Source organism: Myotis daubentonii, chromosome 7 (assembly GCF_963259705.1).
Source record: "Myotis daubentonii chromosome 7, mMyoDau2.1, whole genome shotgun sequence".
In the NCBI taxonomy this organism is placed as follows: domain Eukaryota; kingdom Metazoa; phylum Chordata; class Mammalia; order Chiroptera; family Vespertilionidae; genus Myotis; species Myotis daubentonii.
This window is the reverse complement of record NC_081846.1, coordinates 6,794,951-6,820,805: the sequence shown is the minus strand read 5'-3', so window position 1 is coordinate 6,820,805 and position 25,855 is coordinate 6,794,951. Positions and strand designations below refer to the sequence as shown.

Sequence of the window (25,855 nt, the reverse complement as noted above, 5' to 3'; positions counted from 1 at the left end):
TATTATAATCAACAGTTCATTCTGTTCATCAGATTATTTATTCACTTGATTCTTAGATTCACTTGTTGATAGATGCATATTTGTTGTTCATAATTTGTATCTTTACCTTTTTCTTCCTCTTCCTCTTCTTAAAGGATACCTTTCAGCATTTCATATAATCCTGGTTTGGTGGTGATGAACTCCTTTAGCTTTTCCTTATCTGTGAAGCTCTTTATCTGACCTTCAATTCTGAATGATAGCTTTGCTGGATAAAGTAATCTTGGTTGTAGGTTCTTGGTATTCATCACTTTGAATATTTCTTGCCACTCCCTTCTGGCCTGCAAAGTTTCTGTGGAGAAATCAGCTGACAGTCGTATGGGTATTCCCTTGTAGGTAACTGAGTTTCTTTCTCTTGCTGTTTTTAAGATTCTCTCTTTATCTTTTGCTCTTGGCATTTTAATTATGATGTGTCTTGGTGTGGTCCTCTTTGGATTCCTTTTGTTTGGGGTTCTCCGCGCTTCTTGGACCTGTAAGTCCATTTCTTTCACCAGGTGGGGGAAGTTTTCTGTCATTATTTCTTCAAATAGGTTTTCAATATCTTGCTCTCTCTCATCTTCTGGCACCCCTATAATTCTGATGTTGGTACGTTTGAAGCTGTCCCAGAGGCTCCTTACACTATCCTCGCATTTTTGGATTCTTTTTTCATTTTGCTTTTCCCGTTGGATGTTTTTTGCTTCCTCGCATTTCAAATCATTGACTTGATTCTTGCGCTCCTCTGGTCTGCTGTCGGGCGTCTGTATAATATTCGTTATTTCAGTCTGTGTGTGCTTAATTTCTAGTTGGTTCCCCAATATAAGATCGAGGGTCTTATTAGTTTTCATGTAGATCTCATTAAGTTTATCGGCAGCTTCTAAACAGTTCTTTTTTTTTTTTTTTTTTTAATTAAATCTTTATTGTTCAGATTATTACATTTGTTCCTTTTTTTTTCCCCCCCATAACTCCCCTCCTCCCAGTTCCCGCCCCACCCTCCGCCCTCACTCCCCACCCACTGTCCTCATCCATAGGTGCACGATTTTTGTCCAGTCTCTTCCCACATCTCCCACACCCCTTTCCCCCCCAAGAATAGTCAGTCCATTCCCTTTCTATGTCCCTGATTCTATTATAATCAACAGTTCATTCTGTTCATCAGATTATTTATTCACTTGATTCTTAGATTCACTTGTTGATAGATGCATATTTGTTGTTCATAATTTGTATCTTTACCTTTTTCTTCCTCTTCCTCTTCTTAAAGGATACCTTTCAGCATTTCATATAATCCTGGTTTGGTGGTGATGAACTCCTTTAGCTTTTCCTTATCTGTGAAGCTCTTTATCTGACCTTCAATTCTGAATGATAGCTTTGCTGGATAAAGTAATCTTGGTTGTAGGTTCTTGGTATTCATCACTTTGAATATTTCTTGCCACTCCCTTCTGGCCTGCAAAGTTTCTGTGGAGAAATCAGCTGACAGTCGTATGGGTATTCCCTTGTAGGTAACTGAGTTTCTTTCTCTTGCTGTTTTTAAGATTCTCTCTTTATCTTTTGCTCTTGGCATTTTAATTATGATGTGTCTTGGTGTGGTCCTCTTTGGATTCCTTTTGTTTGGGGTTCTCCGCGCTTCTTGGACCTGTAAGTCCATTTCTTTCACCAGGTGGGGGAAGTTTTCTGTCATTATTTCTTCAAATAGGTTTTCAATATCTTGCTCTCTCTCATCTTCTGGCACCCCTATAATTCTGATGTTGGTACGTTTGAAGCTGTCCCAGAGGCTCCTTACACTATCCTCGCATTTTTGGATTCTTTTTTCATTTTGCTTTTCCCGTTGGATGTTTTTTGCTTCCTCGCATTTCAAATCATTGACTTGATTCTTGCGCTCCTCTGGTCTGCTGTCGGGCGTCTGTATAATATTCGTTATTTCAGTCTGTGTGTGCTTAATTTCTAGTTGGTTCCCCAATATAAGATCGAGGGTCTTATTAGTTTTCGTGTAGATCTCATTAAGTTTATCGGCAGCTTCTAAACAGTTCTTGAGAGACCTTAAAAGTGTGGTTCTGAACTCTATTTCTTCCATTGACAATTTTGTCCTGTTTCTTTGTCTCCGCATTTTGTTATGCTTCCTTGGTGCACCCCCTAGTGGTCTTTGTTCGCAGTCTTATAGATAAATCTTGATTGTTGTAGCTAATTCCAGGGAGGGTTTGACCTCCAGGCCAAGTGGCTCTGAGAATCAGCTGTGTCAGCAGTGAGAGAACTTCTGTCCTCTAGGGAGGTGCTAATCTAGCCTTTGCCTGAGGCTATCCGGCAAATGCCTCTGTGCAGGGCTTGGGTGGGGCGGGTCACACAGGATCAACAGGGTGGGCCGGAGAGAGCAGTTATGGCGGCTCTCAGTCCTGTCCCAAGGGGCTCTGCCTCTCTGAGTCCCAGCACCCGCTGCAAAGCTCGGGGAGAAAGCTGCACTCGCTCTGACCGAAGCCAGACAGTCCCGCTTCTCCCATTTGAGTCTGGGTCCCTAGAGACTCGCCCGGATCTGGAGCTCAGAGTCTGCGACTCCCTCCGGATTGAAAACAACAACCTCGCCCTCCGCCGCCAGCCCGCTCCGCACACTCCGCACCTCAGAATTTGACTTCAGCACTGCGCCTCCTCTGAGTGTCCGTGTGCGTTTCTCTTTCCTCCTAGTTGTAGGACTTCCACTCAGCCAGCGTTCCTGTGGTTCTGGGTGATGTCCCTTCCGTTTTTTGGTTTCACTTTTGAAGTAGTTGTTCAAAGCAGCAAACTCCGGCGTTAACCTATGCCGCCATCTTGGTTCTCCAATGAATCTGATTTGCCTCTAAACAGTTCTTGAGAGACCTTAAAAGTGTGGTTCTGAACTCTATTTCTTCCATTGACAATTTTGTCCTGTTTCTTTGTCTCCGCATTTTGTTATGCTTCCTTGGTGCACCCCCTAGTGGTCTTTGTTCGCAGTCTTATAGATAAATCTTGATTGTTGTAGCTAATTCCAGGGAGGGTTTGACCTCCAGGCCAAGTGGCTATGAGAATCAGCTGTGTCAGCAGTGAGAGAACTTCTGTCCTCTAGGGAGGTGCTAATCTAGCCTTTGCCTGAGGCTATCCGGCAAATGGTTCTGCGCTGGGCTTGGGCGGGGCGGGTCGCACAGGATCAACAGGGTGGGCCGGAGAGAGCAGTTATGGCGGCTCTCAGTCCTGTCCCCAGGGGCTCTGCCTCTCTGAGTCCCAGCACCCGCTGCAAAGCTCGGAGAGAAAGCTGCACTTGCTCTGACCAAAGCCAGACAGTCCCGCTTCTCCCGTTTGAGTCTGGGTCCCTAAAGACTCGCCCGGATCTGGTGCTCAGAGTCTGCGACTCCCTCCCGATTGAAAACAACAACCTCGCCCTCCGCCGCCAGCCCGCTCCGCGCACTCCGCACCTCAGAATTTGACTTCAGCACTGCGCCTCCTCTGAGTGTCCGTATGCGTTTCTCTTTCCTCCTAGTTGTAGGACTTCCACTCAGCCAGCGTTCCTGTGGTTCTGGGTGACGTCCCTTCCGTTTTTTGGTTTCACTTTTGAAGTAGTTGTTCAAAGCAGCAAACTCCGGCGTTAACCTATGCCGCCATCTTGGTTCTCCTCGAGTGTAAATTATTAAAATTATTTTTGAGAGCTACTTGACAATACCTAGAACAGTTGACTATGAATATACCCTAAGATTGAGCTACTTCCTTTTCTTGGTATCTACTCTAGAGAAATTCTCATTTCTATGCACAGGGAGACATGTAGAAAGATGTACATTGCAACACCATTTGTAATGGTGAAGAACGAAAACAGCCTAACACCTCTCTCTCTCTCTCTCTCTCTCTCTCTCTCTCTCTCTCTCTCTCACACACACACACACACACACACACACACACACACACTCTTCGAGTTATTTTCAGAACAAGTCAGTCACAGTTCTCACGGTGCTGTACCCCTAAAGCTATCTTTTAAAACAATGTCTGAACGGACATTGAAAAATGTTAACATGCTTGATTTTTCGTGGTAGGAACATACAGGTCTGTCATTTTCTGTGCTTGTCTAGATCTGTGAGATGTTCAAACGTGGAAGTAAACATGAAGATTTTAAAAAGAAACAGGATGCTTCTCTCCTTTGCTTTCTTCTTTACAAACTTCTTTGCATTCCCCACCTGAAAACCAAGTGTCTTTCTTATTAGCCTCTTGCTTGACTTCAGTCTGTGGCGTGTCTTCGGCTCTTTTCCTCCCATGGTTTGAAGTCTCTCCAGGGAACCTGTTTTGGGTTCAGGTTCTGTAGACATTGCCTTGCTCCGGGTGACCTGCTGGTTAGCACACGGAGCTCGTTGAGCCCCAGCTGTCAGTCCCTTCCCTGCTCCTTCAGTATCAGGGGCGCTTGCATGGACGATGGGAACCCCTGCATTTCATGACAGGAAGGCCTTGCAGGGCTGTTTTCTCACCGTTACTGCATCTGTCTGTCTTGGTACGGAAGATATTTATATGGAGGGAGGGATGTTTGTTTTAGCGCACGACAGATACCTGCAGTGAAGATTAGATCGGGCACTTCTGAGAGTCTCCAAAGCATGTAATAAACAATTCTTCATTTTTAAAACAAAGGCGTGGGCCACCCCCTCAGCCTGCACAGTGCTCGTAGCTGCCAGAATAAACTCCCTGCCCATGTCAAGCTCACCGCACGTGTATATACTTCGAGTTCCCTGTTTTCTTTCATCTGCTTCCTTGGTAAACAGATGGCAGACACTTCCGCTGCCTGATCTCTCCCTGACCCTCTGCACATCTAGCTCAGACGCCAACAGGCTGTGTGTCTCTGGCTATTCATAGAGGGAGGGTTACCTTCCTTCCTTCTGGAGAAACCTGGGTCTTTTCATGGGTCTGTTTGCAAAGGGCTGTTTGGAATCGGAGGTCCAAGGTAACGGAAAAAGATCTCTCTTTTTGTGGCACTTGAACAATCCGTTAAAAACTCCTCCACTGAGCCATCTCCAGTGGGTGCTGGTCTTACTGTGCCTGCTTTTGAAGTATTTTATCCTCTTGGGTTCGTGGGTGGTGTGAAGAGCCACATGACCGTTCATTGCAGAGGGTGCACTTGCCAACAGAGGAGGTGAAAGCCAGTGCAGGGAGCACGTGGCTCGGCCACTCTGCTGAGGCTGCGAGCGTCCTGGCTGGTCCTGGATTCTGACTTTGATCCAGAAACTACCGTTAGGTCAGCCTTCAGATACAGATGGGAAGCCAGGACACCTCATTCCGTAACATGTTTCCTGTGCGGGCAAGTCGTACAACCCAATTCAAGGGCTCAGAGTCCCTCTCTTATTTTTTTATTACTATTTTTAAATATATGGTTTTTCTTATTTCAGAGAGGAAGAGAGAGGGAGAGAGAGAGAAACATCAATGATGAGAGAGAGCCATTGATTGGCCACCCCCGATCGAGCCGGCAACCCGGGCATGTGCCCTTGATGGGAACCAAACTGGGGACCCTTCAGTCCGCAGGCCGACACTCTGTCCACTGAGCCAAACCAGCGAGGGCTCAGATTCCCTCTTTTAAATGGTGATAATAAGACTTAACAACAAAGTTCTGAAACGTGTGTCCCCCCTGATAGGGATGTTATGCGAGTCAAGTAGAAGAATAGATAAGACATTTTGAAAAAAAAAAATTTAAAGCACTCCATGATTAGCAGGTAGGTTTTGTTTCTTCTTCTAGATGCCCTAGGGTACACTGGCTTAGAACCGGTTTTTACCAGTGTTATTACTAGAACCCTCTTTTCCCCAGAGCCTTCCCCCTTCTCCTGTCATTGCACCTCTTACCCCATTTGTCTGGCTTAGGACAAAGCAGAGTGACCTTAAACTGAGGCACAGAATGAACTGCAAACTGCTGGGCAGTCTCACCCAATGGAGCATGGTGATGACTGTGGCTCTGAATATGCCCTTGACCCATGATCCCATTCCTCACTCAGGCACCGGTGAGAGAGCAGGTGTCAGCAACCCTTGGTCAGTAATAGAAACGCATAGCCTGACTGGTGTGGCTCAGTGGTTGAGTGCCAACCTATGAACCAGGAGGTCACGGTTCGATTCTTGGTCAGGACACATGCCTGGGTTGCGGACTCAATCCCCAGTAAGGGACGTGCAGGAGGCAGCCGATCAATGATTATCTCTCATCATTGATGTTTCTATCTCTCTTTCCCTCTCCCTTCCGCTCTGAAATCAATATAAATATATTTTTAAAAAGTAATAGAAATGCGTAGATGTACTAGAAGTTACAGGAAACTTTTATTTTTATTTTTAAATATATTTTATTGGTTTTTTACAGAGAGGAAGGGAGAGGGAGAGAGAGTTAGAAACATCGATGAGAGAGAAACATCGATCAGCTGCCTCCTGCACACCCACTACTGGGGATGTGCCCACAACCAAGGTACATGCCCTTGACTGGAATTGAACCCGGAACCCTTCAGTCCGCAGGCCAACACTCTATCCACTGAGCCAAACCGGTCAGGGCTACTACAGGAAACTTTTAAATGCATAGCAACAGGGACACTGGGATTTAACGATCAAAAATTTTTACAATATGATCTCACAGAACACACCCATTTTATACTATAAAAGCTTTGGTTTCAACAAGCCATGTCATGAAAGTGTCATAAAAGGGGCCACAAAGTCAGCAAGGCCAGGCATATAATAACAGGCCAGCAAGTTTAGATATGAGGGTGTTCTTGGCTTTATTGGAAGTCACATTCTCAACAGAGCCCTGACTCTGCTTTAGGTCAAATGAAGTCATATTTGGGTTGGGTTAGCCCTTGTTGAAATCACTTAGGTAAGGTCTAATTTGTTGAACCAAACCCTGCAACCAGTTCAATTCACAGGAGAATGTGTAATTATATGACTTTTATCCCAGGACCCAACAGAAATGTTTTGGTAGCTGTAGTGGGGCTTGAAAGGGAATATGAGGCTGACATGGACAATGCTTCTAGCGATCTCACCAGAAGAAACAGAAATAGAAAACATTTGTGCAAGTCTGGTCTCGGTTACTTGCATAATCCATCACACCAGTTAATACGCTGGATTCTCAAATGAGCAAACGTGTTTTCAAATATTGAAGCTTAATTTTTACCAAAAGGGTGATCTAGTGAGCAGAGGGCGAACCATAGTTGTGTATCTTCTGAATGAATTTTCCAAGGCGTACCATTGTTTCATATAGAACGGTTGCATGCCTGCCCGATTTCCACTTATCTGTAGTAATTACTGCAGCATACATCGACAACATACATTCCCAGCTAATGCAGGCTCCTTTTTTTTTTTTTTTTTTTAATCCTCACTGAAGATATTTTTTCCATTGATTTTAGGGAGAAAGGGAGGGAGAAGAGAGAGAAAGAAACACTGATTGGTTGCCTCCTGCATGTGCCCTGGCTGGTGCTGGGGATCGAACCTGCAACCCAGGTACATGTCCTGACTGGAAATCGAACCTGTGACCTTCCGGGGCACAGGACGATGCTCTAACCCACTAAGCCACACCAGCCTGGCCAGACTCCTCTTTTTATCTACTTAAAAGTTAGTCCATCCCGTCATAAAGCCTATTTGCCAGACCTCCTAACAAATAGACTGGTTGGAGATCAGCTCTTGCTGTGTCCCCTGCCTGCCACCTGTTTTGGGTGTTAGTGTGTCATGAAGTGCTTGAAAGCACGAGTCTGGACGAGCAGAGGGCTGAGCTGTCAGAAAATAGAATAATCTCCTTGGCCTAATCCAGGGTTGTGAGGTGGCTTGTATCATCGGGTCATCTCACAGGAAGGATGAGTAAGATTCATCATGAATCCATGAATCTCTGGAAACTAAAACGCAGGCTAGTTTCAGGAGAAACCTCAAAGGCAGCATGCAGACTTTGGCTGCCACTGTCATGGCGCAGAGGCTGGATGTTTGTGGGGGAGACCGTGCACGCAGTTCGGTTTGGCCAGCTTCTGCTGAGCACCTAGTTTGTTGCTGCTCTAGGGACAGCGGGAGTGAGACCCGGGCTTGGTCCAGAGAGCTCTCAGGCTGGGAGGGAAGGTGTCACAGGAGTGTCTGCTGATGGCACTGATGGCTCTGCACGGAGCACTGGCTGTGCATGGCCAAGCCTCGTGCCTGCCCGGGCTGTGTGGACTTGCATTACCTTGAATTCTCTTATCAATTCTCTAAGCTGAGTATTACTATCTCCGATGTTCAGATGGGGAAGCAATTTTCCCCCTGCGTGTTACTGTACTGCCTCTGAGCACAGCATGTGAAAGGCCTTGCCAAGGACGTAGAGTGGGGAAGAGCTCAGCTTGATGGGGTCTAAGGGAAATTTTGTAATTTATTTGAGCCACAGTTTCTCATCTACAAAACAGAACTAACAGTGTCTACTTAGACCTCACTGTCAGCATCCTCAGAAAGGCCTTACCTGAGCACCCTAAGGACTTTTATTCCCATCTTCCCAGTCACTTGGTCCCATCACCCTGTTTTAATTTTGTTGTCACCATCTGAAATGATCTTACTGTGTCATTTGTGTTCATGACCACTGTTGGCCTTCTACTTGAAGGCAGGGACTGGGCCTTTCACAGTTACCCTCCCGTCCCCACACGTTGGTTCCTGGCACATAGTAGGCATTCAGTAAGTATTACATGAATGGGAAGTGTGTAGGCCACAGTGAATGGAGATAGAAAGAAGAAAATGACCGTACCTATGTTCAATGTCCTTGTGAAAAATTCCAGAAAGAAAACAAATCATTGAAAGCTTTGAGCTATGCAGTACGGGTAGGTAGAATGGTTCAGATCGGTGTTTTTCAGCCATTACTGAAGGCTTGAAAGTAAATTCAGTTCCATCATCTAGTGCATGATGGGCCATCCTTGACCGGCGCTGACCTTCCCTAGCAGGAGAGCGAGGCCAACAGGACACAGACTCAGAAAATGGGATCTCGCGTGCATGGGCCTGGGGGAGATGCTGAGGGAAGCGTGTAAGTGGAACTCGCCTGAGTAGGTGTCTGGCCTTCGATCTCCCAAGCGTGAGCCTCAGAGGGTGTGCTGTCTTGCTGTGTCTCCCAGAGGCCCCTGCGGCCACACTGACTTGCTTACTGTTGCCCTGGTTGCAGGACTCGGAGAAGCGCACTCCGCTGCACGTGGCCGCATTCCTGGGAGATGCCGAGATCATCGAGCTCCTGATTCTTTCAGGTAAATGCCAGCCGTGCGTACAGCCACCCGCAGATAACGCCAGCAACCCGCTAATTACAGTGACCACCTGAAGGACCGCAAACAGTTTCCTTATGGGGCTCATGGAAGTTTATTTGATCAGCGATTTTGTCACTAAATGTGTAAAAAGTGCAAGAAGTTGTTCTTTTTTAAAATATATATATATTTTTTTATTGATTTCAGAGAGGTAGGGAGGAGAGAGAGATAGAAACATCAGTGATGAGAGAGAATCATTGATTGGCTGCCTCCTGCATGCCTCCTTAATGGGAATTGAGCCTGAAACCTGGGCATGTGCCCTTGACTGTAATTGAACCCAGGACCCTTCAGTCCACAGGCTGACACTCTGTCCACTGAGCCAGACCGGCTCGGGTGCAAGAAGTTGTTCTTATTGAAAAATGACATCTCCAGCAAAACTTATGTGTGGTTTGAAAATCTGATTCCTGACTGTCTATCGGGCCCAGCATGGTAGGTGAGGCCAGCGTATTCGGATGTCTTTAGAAAAGAACAAACAGGCAGACTGGTTCCTCAGAGACTATATGAACAGACAAATGTGTGTATATGTACATAGATCTGAATTGCACTGCAAAACAATGCTTTGTTCTGTTTATGGACCTATGACTATGGCCGTGTAATAAAAATATAAAAACACGCAAGGAAAGGAAACATTAATTTCTGGACAGTGGTTACTTACTTCTGAGGAGGTAGGCTGAGTGAGGGGTGTTTTCAGGGAAGGGCGTAAAAGAGGCTACAACTCTGGAAAGTGTTCTATTTTGTAAAAATTGGAAGCAAATTTGGCAAATGTGTTAAATCTGATTTGCATGTGCACTGGTCTTTGCGATATTCTCTTTATTTTTCTATGGATTTTAAGTCTTTGGTCTGAGTTAAAAACGCCAAGGCTTTCATTTTTGGAAACCTGTGTGCTTGGTACCTCCCACTGAGCAGGTTTCTGAAATCAGTATGTGCTCTCCGCCTTGAGCGTTTGCCAGACAAGGGCCGGGAATGAGTCTGAGCACGTGCATGCGTCCTGGGGTGGATCACGTGCAATCCGCTGCCTTTCCTCCTCCCTTCTGTTGGGGAGGTTAAAACTTGGAATATGCAAAGGCCTGCACTGAGGCTCAGCCTTTGTTTGCTGTAGCAAAGGGAACTGTCGAACCCAAAGTGAGCTGATGCAGGTGTTTAAGCAGATGTGGAGGGCATTGTGGAAAGGAAACAGAATTGTGCTGGGATCCCTGGCCGGTTTAGCTCAGTGGTTAGAGCGTCGGCCTGTGGACTGAAGGGTCGCAGGTTAGATTCCAGCCAAGGGCACGTACCTTGGTTGCAGGCTCCATCTCCAGCCCTGGTAGAGGCACATGTGGGAGGCAACCAATTGATGTGTCTCTGTCACATCAATGTGTCTCTCTCTCTCTCTCTCTCTCTCTCTCTCTCTCTCTCTCTCACTTTCCTTCACCCTTCCTTCCACTCTTTCTGAAAATCATTGGAAAAAATACCCTTGGGAGAGGATTAATAAACAACCCAACAAAAACAACAATTGTGCTGGGACACACAAGGAAGGTTACATTGGCTCCTTGTGCTGTGTCCCCTTCAAGGTGGGCTTTCCAGGACACAAGTGCTCTGTGCCTTAGACCTGCGGCCGGCGCTCCTGGCCGTTGCCTGGCGCTTGGTGGGAGTCTGTGTGGCGTCCTTGTGTTCCTGAGAGCAGGCCTCCTCTGACGGTTCCAAGATGTTCCAGGGCCGGAGGCCAAACAAACACGCATTGTTCAGTGTTGGCGCGGACCAAGGCTCCGAGCCAGCGCGCACCTGGCCGGCTGCCCCGGCGATAGAGACTTGGCCCATGGAAAATTGTAGGCGGAAACCGGTGGGGTGTAAAGTAAAGAACTTTGTGGTATGACACCTACTGGTCCCGACTGGCTGTCCTCACCACCCAAATGTATGAAGAGACACCTCAGAGTCTCAGAAAAATATTAGGTTCATGAATGTGCGAATTCAGAACTTTGTCTTGGACCCCAAGCTTGGTTTTTGTCTGTTTTCCACACCTGAAAGAGAAGGTTTTATTTCTGCAGCATGAAGTTGACCCTCTGTTTTCCTTAGGTGCCTCTACATGGCATGGAGTCCACCAGCCGCTCTTTTTTTAAAATATGTTTTTATTGATTTCAGAGAGGAAGGGAGAGGGAGAGATAGAAACATCAATGATGAGAGAGAATCATTGATCAGTTGCCTCCTGCATGCCCCACGCTGGGGATCAAGCCCGAAACCCAGGCATGTGCCCTTGACTGGAATCAAACCCAGGACTCTTCAGTCCTCAGGCTGACGCTCTACCCACTGAGCCAAACGAGCTCAGGTTAGGGCCAGCCACTCTTAAATGTGGCTCACTCAGTGGAGCCTGGAGAATATATCTTGTTCTGTACACCTCTTTGTCTTGGAATTCTGAGCTGTTAACCTCTCCAGTATAATTTTGGGTGGCACATGACATGGAATTTCTCCTCCCCCATTAAATTAGAAAGATTAAGGGCCCGAGAGAGCATTGGGAAGGTTCTTGATAAATTTTACTCAACTGTGGAAGCTTTAGGTAAACGCTTGGAATTCACATGGCTTTAGTTTTCCCTTAGGAGTCCCGTATCCAGTTGTATATTATGTTCCTGAAGAAATGGCACTGTAAGAGCAGGACGATTTCATCTCTGAGCTTTCATCTGGCAGCTGATCCTTTAGGGCAGCGGTTCTCAACCTGTGGGTCGCGACCCCTTTGGTGGTCGAACGACCCTTTCACAGGGGTCGCCTAAGACCATCCTGCATGTCAGATATTTACATGACAATTCATCACAGTAGCAACATCACAGTTATGAAGTAGCAACGAAAATAATTTTATGGTTGGGTCACAACATGAGGAACTGTATTTAAAGGGCCAGAAGGTTGAGAACCACTGCTTTAGGGAATCCACCCAAACTCTTCTCCAACTTCATAACGAATGAGGTGTTAATGATTCCCATGTTGGACAAATAATTTGGCTTTGCCAGAATAGCCATTACAGCTGTGTTCTCCATTGTATTAACTGCAGAGTGTAGTGTAACCCAACCCCATGAATCCCTCCCGGCATTGTCTCCTGTTAGCCAGGCGGATGGAGCCCCGAGGCCCCTGAGCAGAGAGGAATAGGCCTTGTGAAATCCTGCTTCCTGTAGCCTGAGCGGATTCTGGCGTTACCTCCCCACCTCACGCCAGCTTCTGTTTGGGAGCTGGCCTTGTCAGGCTCAAGTCAGAGGGAAGACCAAGAGCTTGCTGTGGCCCAGAGCTGCATGCATGAGACCAGCGTGAACCAGTGAGTGGGTGAGCGCTAAGGGACAAGGTTGCAGTGCAGGAAGCGGAGCGCACGGGAACACGACCCCAGTGACAGCAGCTGTAGAGAAGCTGGGATGCACACGGGTTAGCGCCCGGGGGCTGGAGGAACAACATTGAATCCTCACCCTCTGGCATGGGATGTGTGAGGTGTAAGTACGAATTCAAAATAGTGAGTTCATTTGCATGTAGGCCACCCAACAAGGGGTGTTCCGGTAAAGGGATTTCCTGTGATCTTTCAAAATGTGATCTCAACTCCCAATGCAAATTGTCTCCTGAGCCCTGGCAGGCCATTGTTTTGATGCTCTTATGCATAACAAATACTCATCCCTTAAGGTTGGACTTGGTTTTTGTGTGTGTGATTTTCCACCCCCAAGAGGTGAAGGTGATTAAACCAGGCAGTGCTGGTTTTGCCCCCAGAGGTGGTGTGATTATCAGGGGATGAGCCATTTCTGGTGGGCATGGCAACCGGCTCCAACGGCAAGTCCAAGGGGAGTGCTGAAGATGCTCTGAGCGGTTGCCACGTCCGCGGGATTATCACACACGCTTCCAAAGTCATTGCTTTGAAGGACACTGTTCCTGGGCTGTAATAAGATTTGGTCTCTGCGTGAAAAAAATCAATAGCGAGCCCATTTCATTATATCCTAATCATGTTTCATATGATTTCTGGTCTATACTTGTTTGTGTCTGTAATTAAAAGCCAAACTGGGGATACATCAGCCTTAAGAATCAGTTATCCTCTTTGACCTCTAAGCGTTTTCAGTCCCTCGTGTACCTTTGGTCTTTGTTCTACTCTTTCCTAGACGACAGGGCTAAGAGAACAGACATGTCGCCTCTGGAAAAGACGCTCAGAGCTCCCGTTACTCCTGCTCTCTGTGAACATACAACCAGGGGGTACTAGGGGTGAGACGAAAAGCACACTTAACTCGCAATCAGGGTTCATGCCTGACAACTGTGAGCTGGGTCTCTGTTTCTGAAGAATCAGGAGAGCCTACCATTTAAAGAATAATCACTCAAGCTTCAGATGTCCTTGGGCACACCGCATCTGCCTTTAAATCACTCGGCATGCAGGCCCCGTGTCCTTCGGTGCACCATGGCGCCTGACGGGCAGGTAAATAACAGGGAGCGTCCTTTAGAAAAACCAGTTATAAATACTCAACCATCTACGTCTCCCGCTGACGTGTAAACAAGGCTGGATGTGTTCCGGAAAGAGGCCGAGGAAGCCAGTGGCAGGGATGACACTGATGAAATACTGCCTGGTCCCCGTTCAGATAACTCTGCTTTTGTCTTACTAATTCCGTTGCTGGGGAGGGGAGCTTTCCTGGAGGACGAGTGGAGGGACAGGGGACTCAGCGGTGACCGTGAGAAGCCCCTTCCCAGCTCTGTGATGAGCTTTCAGTACCTGGAGCCGCAGGGAAGCAGTGCCGGGGTGTGTTACACATGAGGGGGTGAGGGGGGGTTCTTTATGAGCTCAGCCAGCTCATTTTTCTCCTTGAGAGGATTTTAATATTAAAAGCCACACTGGGATCTACATACAACTGAAAGTTTTCAGAATACATAAATAAAAATTATCATAACAACACAATGCAAATGTCTATAAATTATAAGGACAAACAAGAATAGAAGAATAAGGGACACAGGCAAAGCATCTGAACAGGCAGGCAATTCTTGGAGAATGAATGATGAGTGGGCAGGAGACAAGCGTTAGCAGATACCCAGCCGCACTATTAAACAGGAAAGCACCGCAACGAGATGCCGTTTTCCTCCCATCAGATTTGCAATATTTTCAATGGTTATAACTCCAAGTTATCTCCTTTAGGAACATGATATAGAGCCTTCTAATGCTGCACACACAGCCAGAGCAGCTTGTATGTCACGGGGGTGGGAAGGGAGGGAGGGAGGAGAGGGAAGGAGGAGAAGGGGGCAGGGAGAAGGAAGAGAGGGAGGTTGAAGGTAAAATTCTGACATGCGGTGGCCAAGCAGGCGGACTCAGGTCTGGGCATGTGCTACACGCAGGCACCCTGTCCTCAGGAGTGTTCTGGTTGGCTGGCTGGTGATGGAGCTACGGGGGATGAGCTGCTTAGGTTCACAAAGTGGCGATGACAGGATGGCATTTGGAGTCAACGGAAGGTTCCGGAGACAGAGCGCTGCCCTCTGCGTGGGCGTGGCTTCCCCATCACAGCGGAGGGGGCGGGGGGTGGGGGCTGCATTTGGGACCAGCACAGCGGCTGTGGAGAGAGGAGAGCATGAGAGGAACATTAAGATGCCCGCATGGAACACATCCTCAACTGGAAAGTTCCTTTTCAGTCGGACTGTTCCACCAACAGCCTCTTGCTATGTATTATCCTTATTCCCTGGCCTGAGCCGTAGGAAAATCCTGGAGGATGCTGGGTAGCAGGACCACTTTATATGGAAAGAGTGGACCTGTCATTTTTTAGACATATACTTCTTCTTCTTTTTAAAACATATATTTTTATTGATTTCAGAGAGGAAGAGAGAGGGAGAGAGAGAGAGAGAGAGAGAGAAACATCAATGATGAGAGAGTCATTGATTGGCTGCCTCCTGCACGGCCCCCACTGGGGATCAAGCCCTCAACCCTGGCATGTGCCCTTGACCAGAATCGAACCCGGGACCCTGCAGTCCACAGGTCGATGCTGTATCCACTGAGCCAAACCAGCTAGGGCGGACGTGCCATTTTTTAATCAAGGGCCACTGACCAAGAATAAAATAGTGTAAAAAAAGCAAGTTAACACCCCACCCTTCATTTTATTAAGAAACTGAAAAATGTGGAAAACAATATAATTAATACCACGTACACCAAGATTTATGAAGTCAAAGTTGCCATATTTGCATCGTATCCTTTCTTAAAGGGAATAAAACGTTGACGACACAGTTGCAGCCGGTTGGCTGTGCTTGCTCATCCTTTTCCCACCCTCCTCCCCAGAGCACCCACTCTAGAGAATGCTGGTTTCTTTAGCCGTAGTTGCTACTTTTACTTCCTGTCTGTGCATATGTAGACAACATACAGCATTATTTTTGTCAATTTGAAAACTGTATGTGACTGGGATTGTGCCATAGGTATTATTCTGCAACTTCATTTGTTCAGTGTTACCCGGTGGAACCAAACTGCTTGCCAAAGGGGCTACACCCGTCCGCACTCGCACCCTCTGTACGTAGCCTCCCTGCTGCTCCCCACTCTTGCTAACTCTTAGCATTGTCAGACTGTGTCATTTTCACCAATTTGATGGGTGTGACATGGTACGCCAATGTTGCTGTCATTTGCCTCTCCCTAATACAGTTTTTTTCAACTTCCTGAATTATTTTATTTTGCAACTAGTGAATTTTGTCATTCAAAACACTCAACTCAGTTTTTTCTTCAATTACTATTTATATTCAATATTATTCTGTATTAGCTTCAGCTGTACAGCGTAGTGGTTCAAGAATCATATACTTTACAAAGTGGTCCCCCCGATATTTAAAGTGGGAGAGAGAGGGAGAAACACCACTGAGCCACGCCGGCCGGGCCACAAGTATTCCTTCAAAGCTCCCCAGGCCTGGCTGGCATGGCTCAGTGGTTGAGCATCAACTTATGAACCAGGAGGTCACGGTTCAATTCCCGGTCAGGGCACATGCCAGGGTTATGGGCTCCATCCCCAGTGTGGGGCGTGCAGGAGGCAGCAGATCAATGATCCTCTCTCATCATGGATGTTTCTGTCTCTCCCCTCTCCCTTCTTCTCTGAAATCAATAAAAATATATTTAAAAAGTTTTTAAAGTATACATGTGCCTGGCCCCATCTCAAACCAATGAAATTAGTCTGGGGGGGTGGGAGGACAGGAGTCTGTCTCTTGGTTTTAGGGATTATTATATTCTTGTTTTCTATAATTAATATCGTTAATGGTATTTGTCCTTCAGTTAAACAGAAAGAGATTGTGTACGCTCTATGATTTGTTATTTCCTTTTAGCTGGTATCTTAAACTAAATTTCTAGCTCATCATCTCCTGGTGCCTTTTAAAAAAACACACGTAAAAAAAACAAGGTTCTATTTTTTAAGCTGTCAGCTGGCCTTGGCCTCACAGCGATGAGCCAGCCCTGCTTCCACTTGCCTCCTGTCCCCGAGGCACCGCCCCACCTCCCCTCCCCTGCCTGCCTTGCTCGCTTCCTCACTCTTCTTCCTCACCAACTTCCTTCCTTGTTGTCCTAAGGCCAAAAGAGTCTCATCATACTGCATCACAGACGATGGCATTTTCTCTTGCTCCTCCTCTTTAGTAACCCTTTTAACAAAACTTTCCATCTCCGACCAGAAGACTGGTCAAAACCCTGAAGCCCCCTGAAAAGGGAGCTCAGATGGGGTTGTTTTATTTTATAATTTCCTTTTAAAAATATATATTTTTTGTTATTGATTTCAGAGAGGAAAAGAGGGAGAGAGAGAAAGATTAATGATAAGAGCGAATCATTGATCGGCTGCCTGCTGCACGCCCCCCACTGGAGATCGAGCCCACAACCTGGGCACGTGCCCTGACCAGGAATCGAACCGAGGCCTCCTGGTTCATAGCTCAACACTCAACCACTGAGCCACGCAGATCGGGCAGATGGGGTGTTTTATCCGGTCAGCTGTAGACCTGGAGGAAGCCTGTCTGTCCCCCCGCAGTGTGAGGGAGCCATGCGCAGCCCACACAGGCTTCCTGTTGGTCTGCCCCAGCGCTCCATGGGGGCTGCCTTATTCCCACCGAAATGCCTGGCTAGTCCCAGAGACAGAAAGGGGACTCCTGGATGAAGGAGATTTCTGCTGATCCTCTCAGCCCAGACGAAATCCCTTCAGAACTCAGCTTCGCCCGACGTGTTTGGAAGCTGACTGGCCCTCGTGGACACTAGTTGGAAGGCTCCTTGTCGTTGACCGTTTGCCAAGAGAGTGTTGTGTGCCCTGTGCGATAAATATACTTAATGACTAAATAGAAAATACTTTATCTGGTTATGTATTTTATATCCAGGAATATACATTCTATTCAGGAACACACACACTGGAAAAGTCCTTCATTCCTCAGAACACACATGTCCACAGCCCTGGAGAACCTGTCTTCTCACCACTGTGTCTCCTGCGCAGTGAGGTGCCGTATTTCCCGCCCAGTCTTTACCAGTTCTCAGACGTTCTCAGTTCTTGATCTCGCTCCTCGGCAGCCCTGGGGGTCTCCTCCTGTGCAGTTGCCCGAAAGCACGGGGCTGATACAGGGGAAAACAAAACGCAGCTTGGTGACTGTGCCGGGCAAATGAGAGCGCAAGATACAGCCTCTGACGTGACCTCAGGCCCCCATCCTCGCCCCCCCCCCCCCCCCCCCCCCCGCTGCATCATGCCTCCAACCTGTGCTGTTTGGTTCCAGGAGCTCGTGTGAATGCCAAGGACAACATGTGGCTGACCCCGCTGCACCGAGCCGTGGCCTCCAGGAGTGAGGTGAGTGGCTGGCTGATGTGATCTACCACCTTCAGTCCCTGGAGAGAGAAACATTCTCTGCTGAAGTAGGGATTCTCACTGGTGAGCTAAAGGCTTCTGCTTCTCATGCAAGAGGGTTACTTACCAGCAATGAACAGCTGTTGATTTGAGTGCCAGCTGCATGGCAGGCACAGGGCTGGGAGTGACTGGGGTGGTCCGGGGTGGGCCCCATGGTCCTTGACTTCAGTGAGCTCTCAGTCTGGAGGGGGAGGCACGCAGGTAAGTGGATCAGTATGACATCAGAACCGAATGGAGGAGGAAGCAAAGAACTGCTTGAATAGAGAACGTCTTCCAAGAAGACACATGTCCACAGCCCTGGAGAACCTGTCTTCTCACCACTGTGTCTCCTGCCCAATGAGGTGCCATATTTCCAACCCAGTCTTTCCCACTTCTCCGACATTCTGCAAAGCAACAGGTTACGCAAAGAAAATATGTATTTGAGTGTGTTTGTGTCGGGGGGGGGGGGGCTATATTCTTAAATAGGCAATACTTCTAAAAATATTTTAGCACAGATCATTTTGGTCTGTTTTTGTAAATAAAGTTTTATTGAAACAGCCTCATTCCCTTGAGTTGGGAGTGTCCCTACTCATCCTCAAAGGACTGGCTCAGCCAGGCATCTCTTCTTGGAAGACGTTCTCTATTCAAGCAGTTCTTTGCTTCCTCCTCCATTCGGTTCTGATGTCATACTGATCCACTTACCTGCGTGCCTCCCCGTCCAGACTGAGAGCTCACTGAAGTCAAGGACCATGGGGCCCACCCCGGACCGCCCCAGTCACCCCCAGCCCTGTGCAATGTGAAATGCATTTCTAAATTTTTCTTTAAAAGAAGTACCTCTTGAAGATAATATCTCATTCCCCTAGTCTTACTCAAAAAACAAACATATTTTGTGACTTTTAGAAAACAAATTTCTATTGATTTCACTGGTCTTATCTCCAAAAAGTATGAATTTGTGAAATGTTCTTGTCTATTTTGTTTTGTCAGTCTATCCTCAATTTACATACTACTTAATGCAGAGCAAGAATTAGTACCAGTGCAATAAAATAACGCACAAGGCAAAGGTATTCAAGTGACAGTAGGTCTTGTTATTTTGCTCTGAATGTGTGAAAAGCATCCTGTACCAGCAGTTTTTACACCATTTCTTGGAGATGATTATCTTCAATCTTTTTGGCCATATATCTGCAAAACTTTCCCAGCATGCATCTTCAAAATGTGCATCTCATTTATTTATAAATTATATACTGAACTGCTGTCATATTTCCAGGCAGCATAGACTTAGGGGGAGGCTCCTCATTTATCAGATCTCCCATGACCCAGGGAGATAATAGGCTTCTGAAGGCTTTCCTGTTTTGGCCAAGCTCCTGTCAGATCTGATGAAATCTGTCATTACTTTACCTTGTAATGTAGGCGATAGTAAGCTTTACCCAGAGTGGAAGTGTCAGCTCCGTAGCTTCCACATTGTTCATGCGGGTTCCTTGAGTACACCTGGCTTCGTTTGGGATGCTCTTCGTTTAAGGGCACATCTCACAACCTGTAAATGGACGTGGCAGGCCCTTCTCTGTGCCTTTGGGTGCACTCCCAGCGAATGAAAGGAGCCGGGGCCACCCCACCCCCTCAGGACTGTGGAAGCCCCCCTCTTCCCTGAGGGCATCCCCAATACTGTGAGGCCAGATCTTCTGCAGAGCTGACTGAGGGCACAGCGCCAACCCAGAAGTTAAATGCCAGCTGAAATGCTTTCCTTTTTAAAGAAAAATACAAGTGAAGGTTCCAATAGTTCCTTCCCACATCACAACGAATTAGTTGCCTGTGCGTCTACTTAAACCTCCATATTTATGAGAACAAAGCTGATTTAAAAAAAATACCATTATTTAAATTTAAATTTTAATGCTTTATTGTGATTGAGCTTCTCTTTTGCTTATTTTTTGTGCACTCGGCTAGTTTTTAGGATAGAACCTACCAGGGTAATATTTCTCTCAACCTTCCATAGTTCTAGCCATGTTTCGCACAGCACAGTATGTGAGCATAATGGGTACACATGTTTTGCTCTGAAATGGGCTCAAGGACTATTTAGCAATCATTATTTTATTGTCTGCCTTGCTGAGGATGGGTGGCAGATATATTTCCTCCCCTTTTTGGTAATCTTAACAAAGTGCTTGCTTGGCCCTGTCAGCTTATTGCCCTTTATTTATAACATCTAAGTGGAGTTACACCACTTCTTTAAACTAGATTCTCTAATCTGCAAAGTTAATTTCTTTTACCAGCTCTCATTCTACTCAGTTAGCCATTCCCTTCCACATGTACTGATTTATGGAACATTCTTTTTATTTTGTCATTTATGTCCCTGATGAAAGTATTAATCTGGAGAGTTCGAATTGTCTTCTATCGGGGGCACTTTTATGTACTTGCATGATAACGTAGCCTGGTCACTCCAGGCCTGTGGGGATGAGGGTGGGCAGAGGTGGGCCCTTGGCCCATGAAGATGGCAGGAGTATGGGACTGATGGCTTTCACTGGCTCATGGATGACACATTGATAAGATGTCCATACAGGAGCTCCATTAACTGCCCCAAGGATGTCTCTGGAAATAAAGAGAAGCAACCACAGCCCATCGCCTTCCCAGCGAAGCTGCATCATTCACTTGATTCAGCAGAGGCGTCGCAGTCCTGGCTGCGTAACCAGGTCCCCAGGGAGGTCACAGAGAGCCCGAGGCCGGCTAGACCCTCGGGGGGGGGGGGGACCAGGCATCTATTTTTAAGGCCTCCCCAGGCGGTTTCATGCACAACAAGGTACAGGTGTAGTTCAAGAGGCAAACAAGCTGCCGAGGTCAATAGAAGGAAAGTGAAAGGTGGGAGGCTCAGGAAAGGTGAAGGGACTCAATAGTAGAAGAGAAACCACCCCTTTGTCACATGGAAGAGGCTGGAAAAACACTTGTGTAGCTTCAGGTTGAGATGGTAACAGACATCCACTGCTTATCGATCACAGAGTGGGGATTACGATGTTGGCCGAGAGCACTGAAGATTTATAAATCGATCCAAGAATGTCTGAAGGGCTTGGAGGCCTTGGGCTTTGGAAGGGGGAGACTGATAGACAAACACCTCCAACTTCAGATGATCTTGGAGGGCCTTTTGGCCAAAGGATATGTCACCCAGATGTGCACACTTGCACATGCGTGCCCTCATTTGGCCAAAAACACCTGCTACCTTATAAGGAAACCTTATACTCAGAAGGTTTATTTGGTGTTGGAGCTGTGCCAGGGCCCTTGGCTAACAGACGTACAGGGAGTCTGTTTTGATCTGCGCCACTCTGGATCTTTATCTCGCATTCGCTTTGCTTGTCACAGGAGAACATCCCTCTGAAGCCAGCCGCGAGGGCAGGAGCCGCCCCTCTCTGTAGCCCGGGGTCTGGTGAAACCGTTCACACCCAAGGAGTATTGATCGGGCATCTGTCCGTGACCCCTGCGCACTCTGCTTTGCTTGTAGGAGGCAGTGCAAGTGTTGATTAAGCACTCGGCTGATGTCAACGCGAGGGACAAGAACTGGCAGACCCCGCTGCACGTCGCCGCCGCCAACAAGGCTGTGAGGTGTGCAGAAGTGATCATTCCCCTGCTGAGCAGCGTCAACGTGTCTGACCGCGGCGGCCGCACGGCCCTGCACCACGCCGCTCTCAACGGCCACGTGGAGGTGGGCGCCCTCTCCCCTGGGAGCAAGGGTCCTCCCTCCCGCTCTCTCAGCCCAGATGGAACCATCTGCCACCTGTGTCCTCTCTCTCTCTCCACAGTGGAACCTAGTATTACTGCTGAGACCTTTACGGAATGTGGTCATAATATTTGTACACAAAACCACAGGCATTTATATCCATTTTTATTTACCTATTTTTAAGTATATTTTTATTGATTTCAGAGAGGAAGGGAGAGAGAGATAGAAACATCAATGATAAGAGAAGATCATTGATCAGCTGCCTCCTGCATGCCCCACACTGGGGATTGGGCATGTGTCTTGACTGGGAATGGAACTGTGACCTCCTGGTTCATAGGTCAACGCTCAACCACTGAGGCACGCTGGCCAGGCTATATCCATTTTTAAATTTGGAGCCACAGCGAATTGAAAAAGTAGCCGTCACCTGAGTTTTTTTCTCCTGATACACATGCTGCCGGGTTTGAACTCTGCTTGAACTCTTATCTCTGACCTGCCTGGCCTTCCACTTGGCGCAGTTCCCCTGCAGGCGGCGAGGGGCCCTCCCCCGTCCACAGTGCACACGGGACCTCACTCTTGGCTTATCTTGCAGATGGTCAACCTACTCCTGGCCAAAGGGGCGAACATCAATGCCTTTGACAAGAAGGACCGGCGGGCCCTGCACTGGGCAGCGTACATGGGTAAGTGGTCCGTGGATGGAAGGCAAGTGCATGTGACCTTCATGAGGGAAGCCAGGGGTCTCTCACTGACCACACAGGTTCTTTCTCAGGCAAGTCTGACCTCTTTTTCCGCTTGGGATTCAGCTGGATTGAGATTTGGTCTGTTTTCCTGGCAGGCGTCGAACACTCGAGTTGGGCAGTTGCTTTGCCAGAGATTTATTTCTCCCACAGGGAGGAGGAGGCATGCATCATGGCCTGGACCCCACTGAGTGCACTTCAGTCTGCATTGGAAAGCTGCACAAATGGTGCTTCTTTTAACTTGTTGTGGAAGCAAGATAAGGTGTTTACAGAGAAAGCGGCCTGGCTAGCAAAGCAAGGATGTAAATGCCATTTGTCTTTTTATTTATAAATATTTTTGAAAGATCCAGAACCAGAAAGGAAGGATGGATAGACCATCCCGCCCCCGCCGGCTGCTGTGTAGGTTGAGGTGGCTGGAGTCACTGTGGATTGTCCTGTTTCTCCATGTCCCGCGAAGCTGGGGCTTGTAGTCCTCGCTTCTGCCAGCTCGGCCGGGGAGGTGGGGCGGGGGAGAAGGTACATTTCTCTGTTTTTCCTTTTCACTTCTGTTGGCCCAAATACCACTGACAAAAGATAGACCAAGAATAGAGTTTATTCTCGGTGTGGTCCTGTGGGAAATGGAGGTCCTTCCCTTGTGTTTCTGATTGGAGAACATCCTGCAATTAGAAAGCAGACAAGATTCTATTGGCACCAAGTTCTAACCCACTTGAAGGCCCACCCCCAAGAGACGATGTTGGTAAATTATGGGAGAGCTACACAACGGACACTGCGCAGTAACGGCGGTGATGACGCTGTTGTATTTATTAACATAGGAGGGTCCTCTGATGTGCCAACTGAAAACAGATCACAACACAGTGTGAATACTATGACCCCATTAAAAAAATCTGAAATGTTCATTGATTATCTCCAGGGATTAGTGATTGTAGGTGATTTTGGTTTCCTTTTAATACTACTTGGCTTTTCTGAATCTTCTTAAGCATACAGGCCTTTTATCTCGTAAAAAAAACAGCAACATTAATTGTGGGGAGAAAAGAAGGTGGGTTGGAGCAGGGATGAAATAAAAGATGTGCTTTTGGGTCTGAATGAGTCTCTGGGCCTGGACACCAGAACCCTAAGACGTTGTGAGCCTGTCATGTGCAGATGAGGTGAGCTGAGTTGGCTGAGCGGATTGGATGGCCCTGTGGGGCTGGAGCCGGTGGGCGTTTGCCAGGCCGACCTTCAGGCAGAGCACACAGTCGGCTGGTGTGGGATGGCACTCAGACACCCGGGCCTTCCAGTCTGTTCCTTGCTGATGTGCAGCTAGAGCATGTGTGTAGAATTGCTTTGAGGAAGTAAAGTCGTCATTATGTGTGTCATCAGGATTCAAATAGGAAAATACATAGTTGATGATCTGTAGGAAATAAAGGACAAACCAGGACGAAAGACAGCACCACTAGTCTTTCTATATACAAGTCCTGGGGAAAAAGAGTCAGATATTAATAAAACAAGCCATGACCAAACTCTCTCTCTTTCTCTTTCTCTTTCTCTCTCTCTCTCTCTCTCTCTCTCTCTCTCTCTCTCTCTCTCTCACACACACACACACACACACACATCTCTTTCTCTGCCACACTCAGGCACACACCTCTCTCTCTCATACACCCCTCTCTTTTCACACACACACACACACACACACACACACACACACACACATTTTAGATGAGACAGTACTCATCTACCCTTCAGTTATCAACCATGTTTACAGCGATGACCCCGAAACATCGAACCATCTTCAGCCACAAAATAAAGGTCAAAAGCATTTAACATATTATATGTAGTGACATAGGGAACAGAGAGAAATATTCTAGATAATATGCCAACAGGGGTTGAAACTAGGATTTTCTGTTTAGCCAATAATTCACGAGAATACTTTTAAGTGAAACCATATGAAATTGCTATTTCTGTGCCACCCCCAAACACACACACACACACACACACACACACACACACACACACACAAATGGTCAAACAGCAGCAATTTCATATAATTTTAAAGTTAATCTGGAGTCATCCTGATTAATTGATTTTTTTCTTTCATTAGTTTTTTTTCAAACCAAATTGCCACTGTTGGGCCTTTCAGTGAGGCATGGCAATTGGTTTCAAAAGCATTGCTTTCATTTTAACATAATGCTTGAAGGTTGTGATACTAACACGTTACAGGACCTTGTTCTTACTTAGTATTTATTGACGAACAGGCATCTCTCCTACTAGATCTTGCAGAAAAGGCTCCCATAGGAATCATCTATTTCTCCCCACCCCAGCATTTACATAAAGCCGGACACATAGTAGGTGCTCTCTAAATATTTGTTAAGTATTTCCATGAACCAGCTTTTTATAAAGAGCTCAGCCAAATGCTGACGGCGATGAGAGCTCACAGGGGCCACTGAGGGCACGAGTCCTCACGTCGTCCCGTAAAGCTTAACGGTGTCTCTGCTGCTTGCTCTGTGAAGGCCACCTGGACGTGGTGGCGCTGCTCATGGACCACGGCGCGGAAGCGACCTGCAAGGACAAGAAGGGCTACACCCCCCTGCACGCCGCAGCCTCCAACGGACAGATCCACGTTGTCAAACATCTCCTCAATCTGGGGGTGGAGGTGAGCCACCCCCATGCACCACCCCGCGTGTATTTGGGGGCTTTCTGTTGTTCTGAAGTGAAATCCTCTGGATTTGTGGGTTTTCTTTTCTGAAATTAAACCCTGCTTGCATTTTATTTTTATTTATTCATTTATGAGAGAGAAAAAGGAAAGTGGGAGGAGGGGCTGGAGAAGGAAGGAGGAGAGAGAGAAAAATCATCAAAACATTGATTGGTTATTCTACCCATTTATCTATGCACTAGAGGCCCAGTGCACGAAATTTGTGCACTGGGGGGGGGCGGGTGGGTGGGGGAACCCCTCAGCCTGGATTGCCAGAGGGCACAGGCCTGGATGCGGGAGGTTGGCCAGCTGGGGTGGGACTGTGGGAGGGCTCCAGAGTGTGTCCGGCCCGTCTCGCTCAGTCCTGATCAGCCAGACCCCAGCAACAAGCTAACCTACTGGTCAGAGCATCTTCCTCCTGGTGGTCACATCAGCACACATCATAGCAACTGGTCAAACGGTCGACTGTCTGCCCCCTGGTGGTCAGTGCATGTCATAGTGAGCGGTTGAGTGCCTTTAGCATATCATTCGCATATTATGCTTTGATTGGTTGAATGGCCTACCAGATGACCGGACACTTAGCATATTAGGCTTTTATTATTTAGGATTGGTTAATCCTTGTATGTGCCCTGACGGGGGATGGAACCCACAACTTTGGCGTATCAGGAAAATGCTCTAATCAACTGAGCTACCCGTCCAGGACTGTATCCTGTTTCCATTTTAATTCAAGAGGAAAAATACCCTTCTTA

At 47.3% G+C, this 25,855-nt stretch overlaps 1 protein-coding gene across 6 annotated transcripts in view; it reads left to right on the top strand.

Moving 5' to 3' along the window:
• ANKRD44 (ankyrin repeat domain 44) overlaps positions 1–25,855 on the top strand; it is a 229,537-nt gene that overhangs the window by 112,344 nt on the left and 91,338 nt on the right. For all 6 annotated transcript variants that reach the window (XM_059702637.1, XM_059702635.1, XM_059702634.1 and 3 more), the window contains exons 3-7: positions 9,104–9,182; positions 17,904–17,974; positions 21,489–21,689; positions 22,294–22,381; positions 24,925–25,067. In XM_059702637.1, the coding sequence (XP_059558620.1) occupies positions 9,104–9,182; positions 17,904–17,974; positions 21,489–21,689; positions 22,294–22,381; positions 24,925–25,067 (582 nt within the window). The remainder of the gene's footprint in view (positions 1–9,103; positions 9,183–17,903; positions 17,975–21,488; positions 21,690–22,293; positions 22,382–24,924; positions 25,068–25,855) is intronic.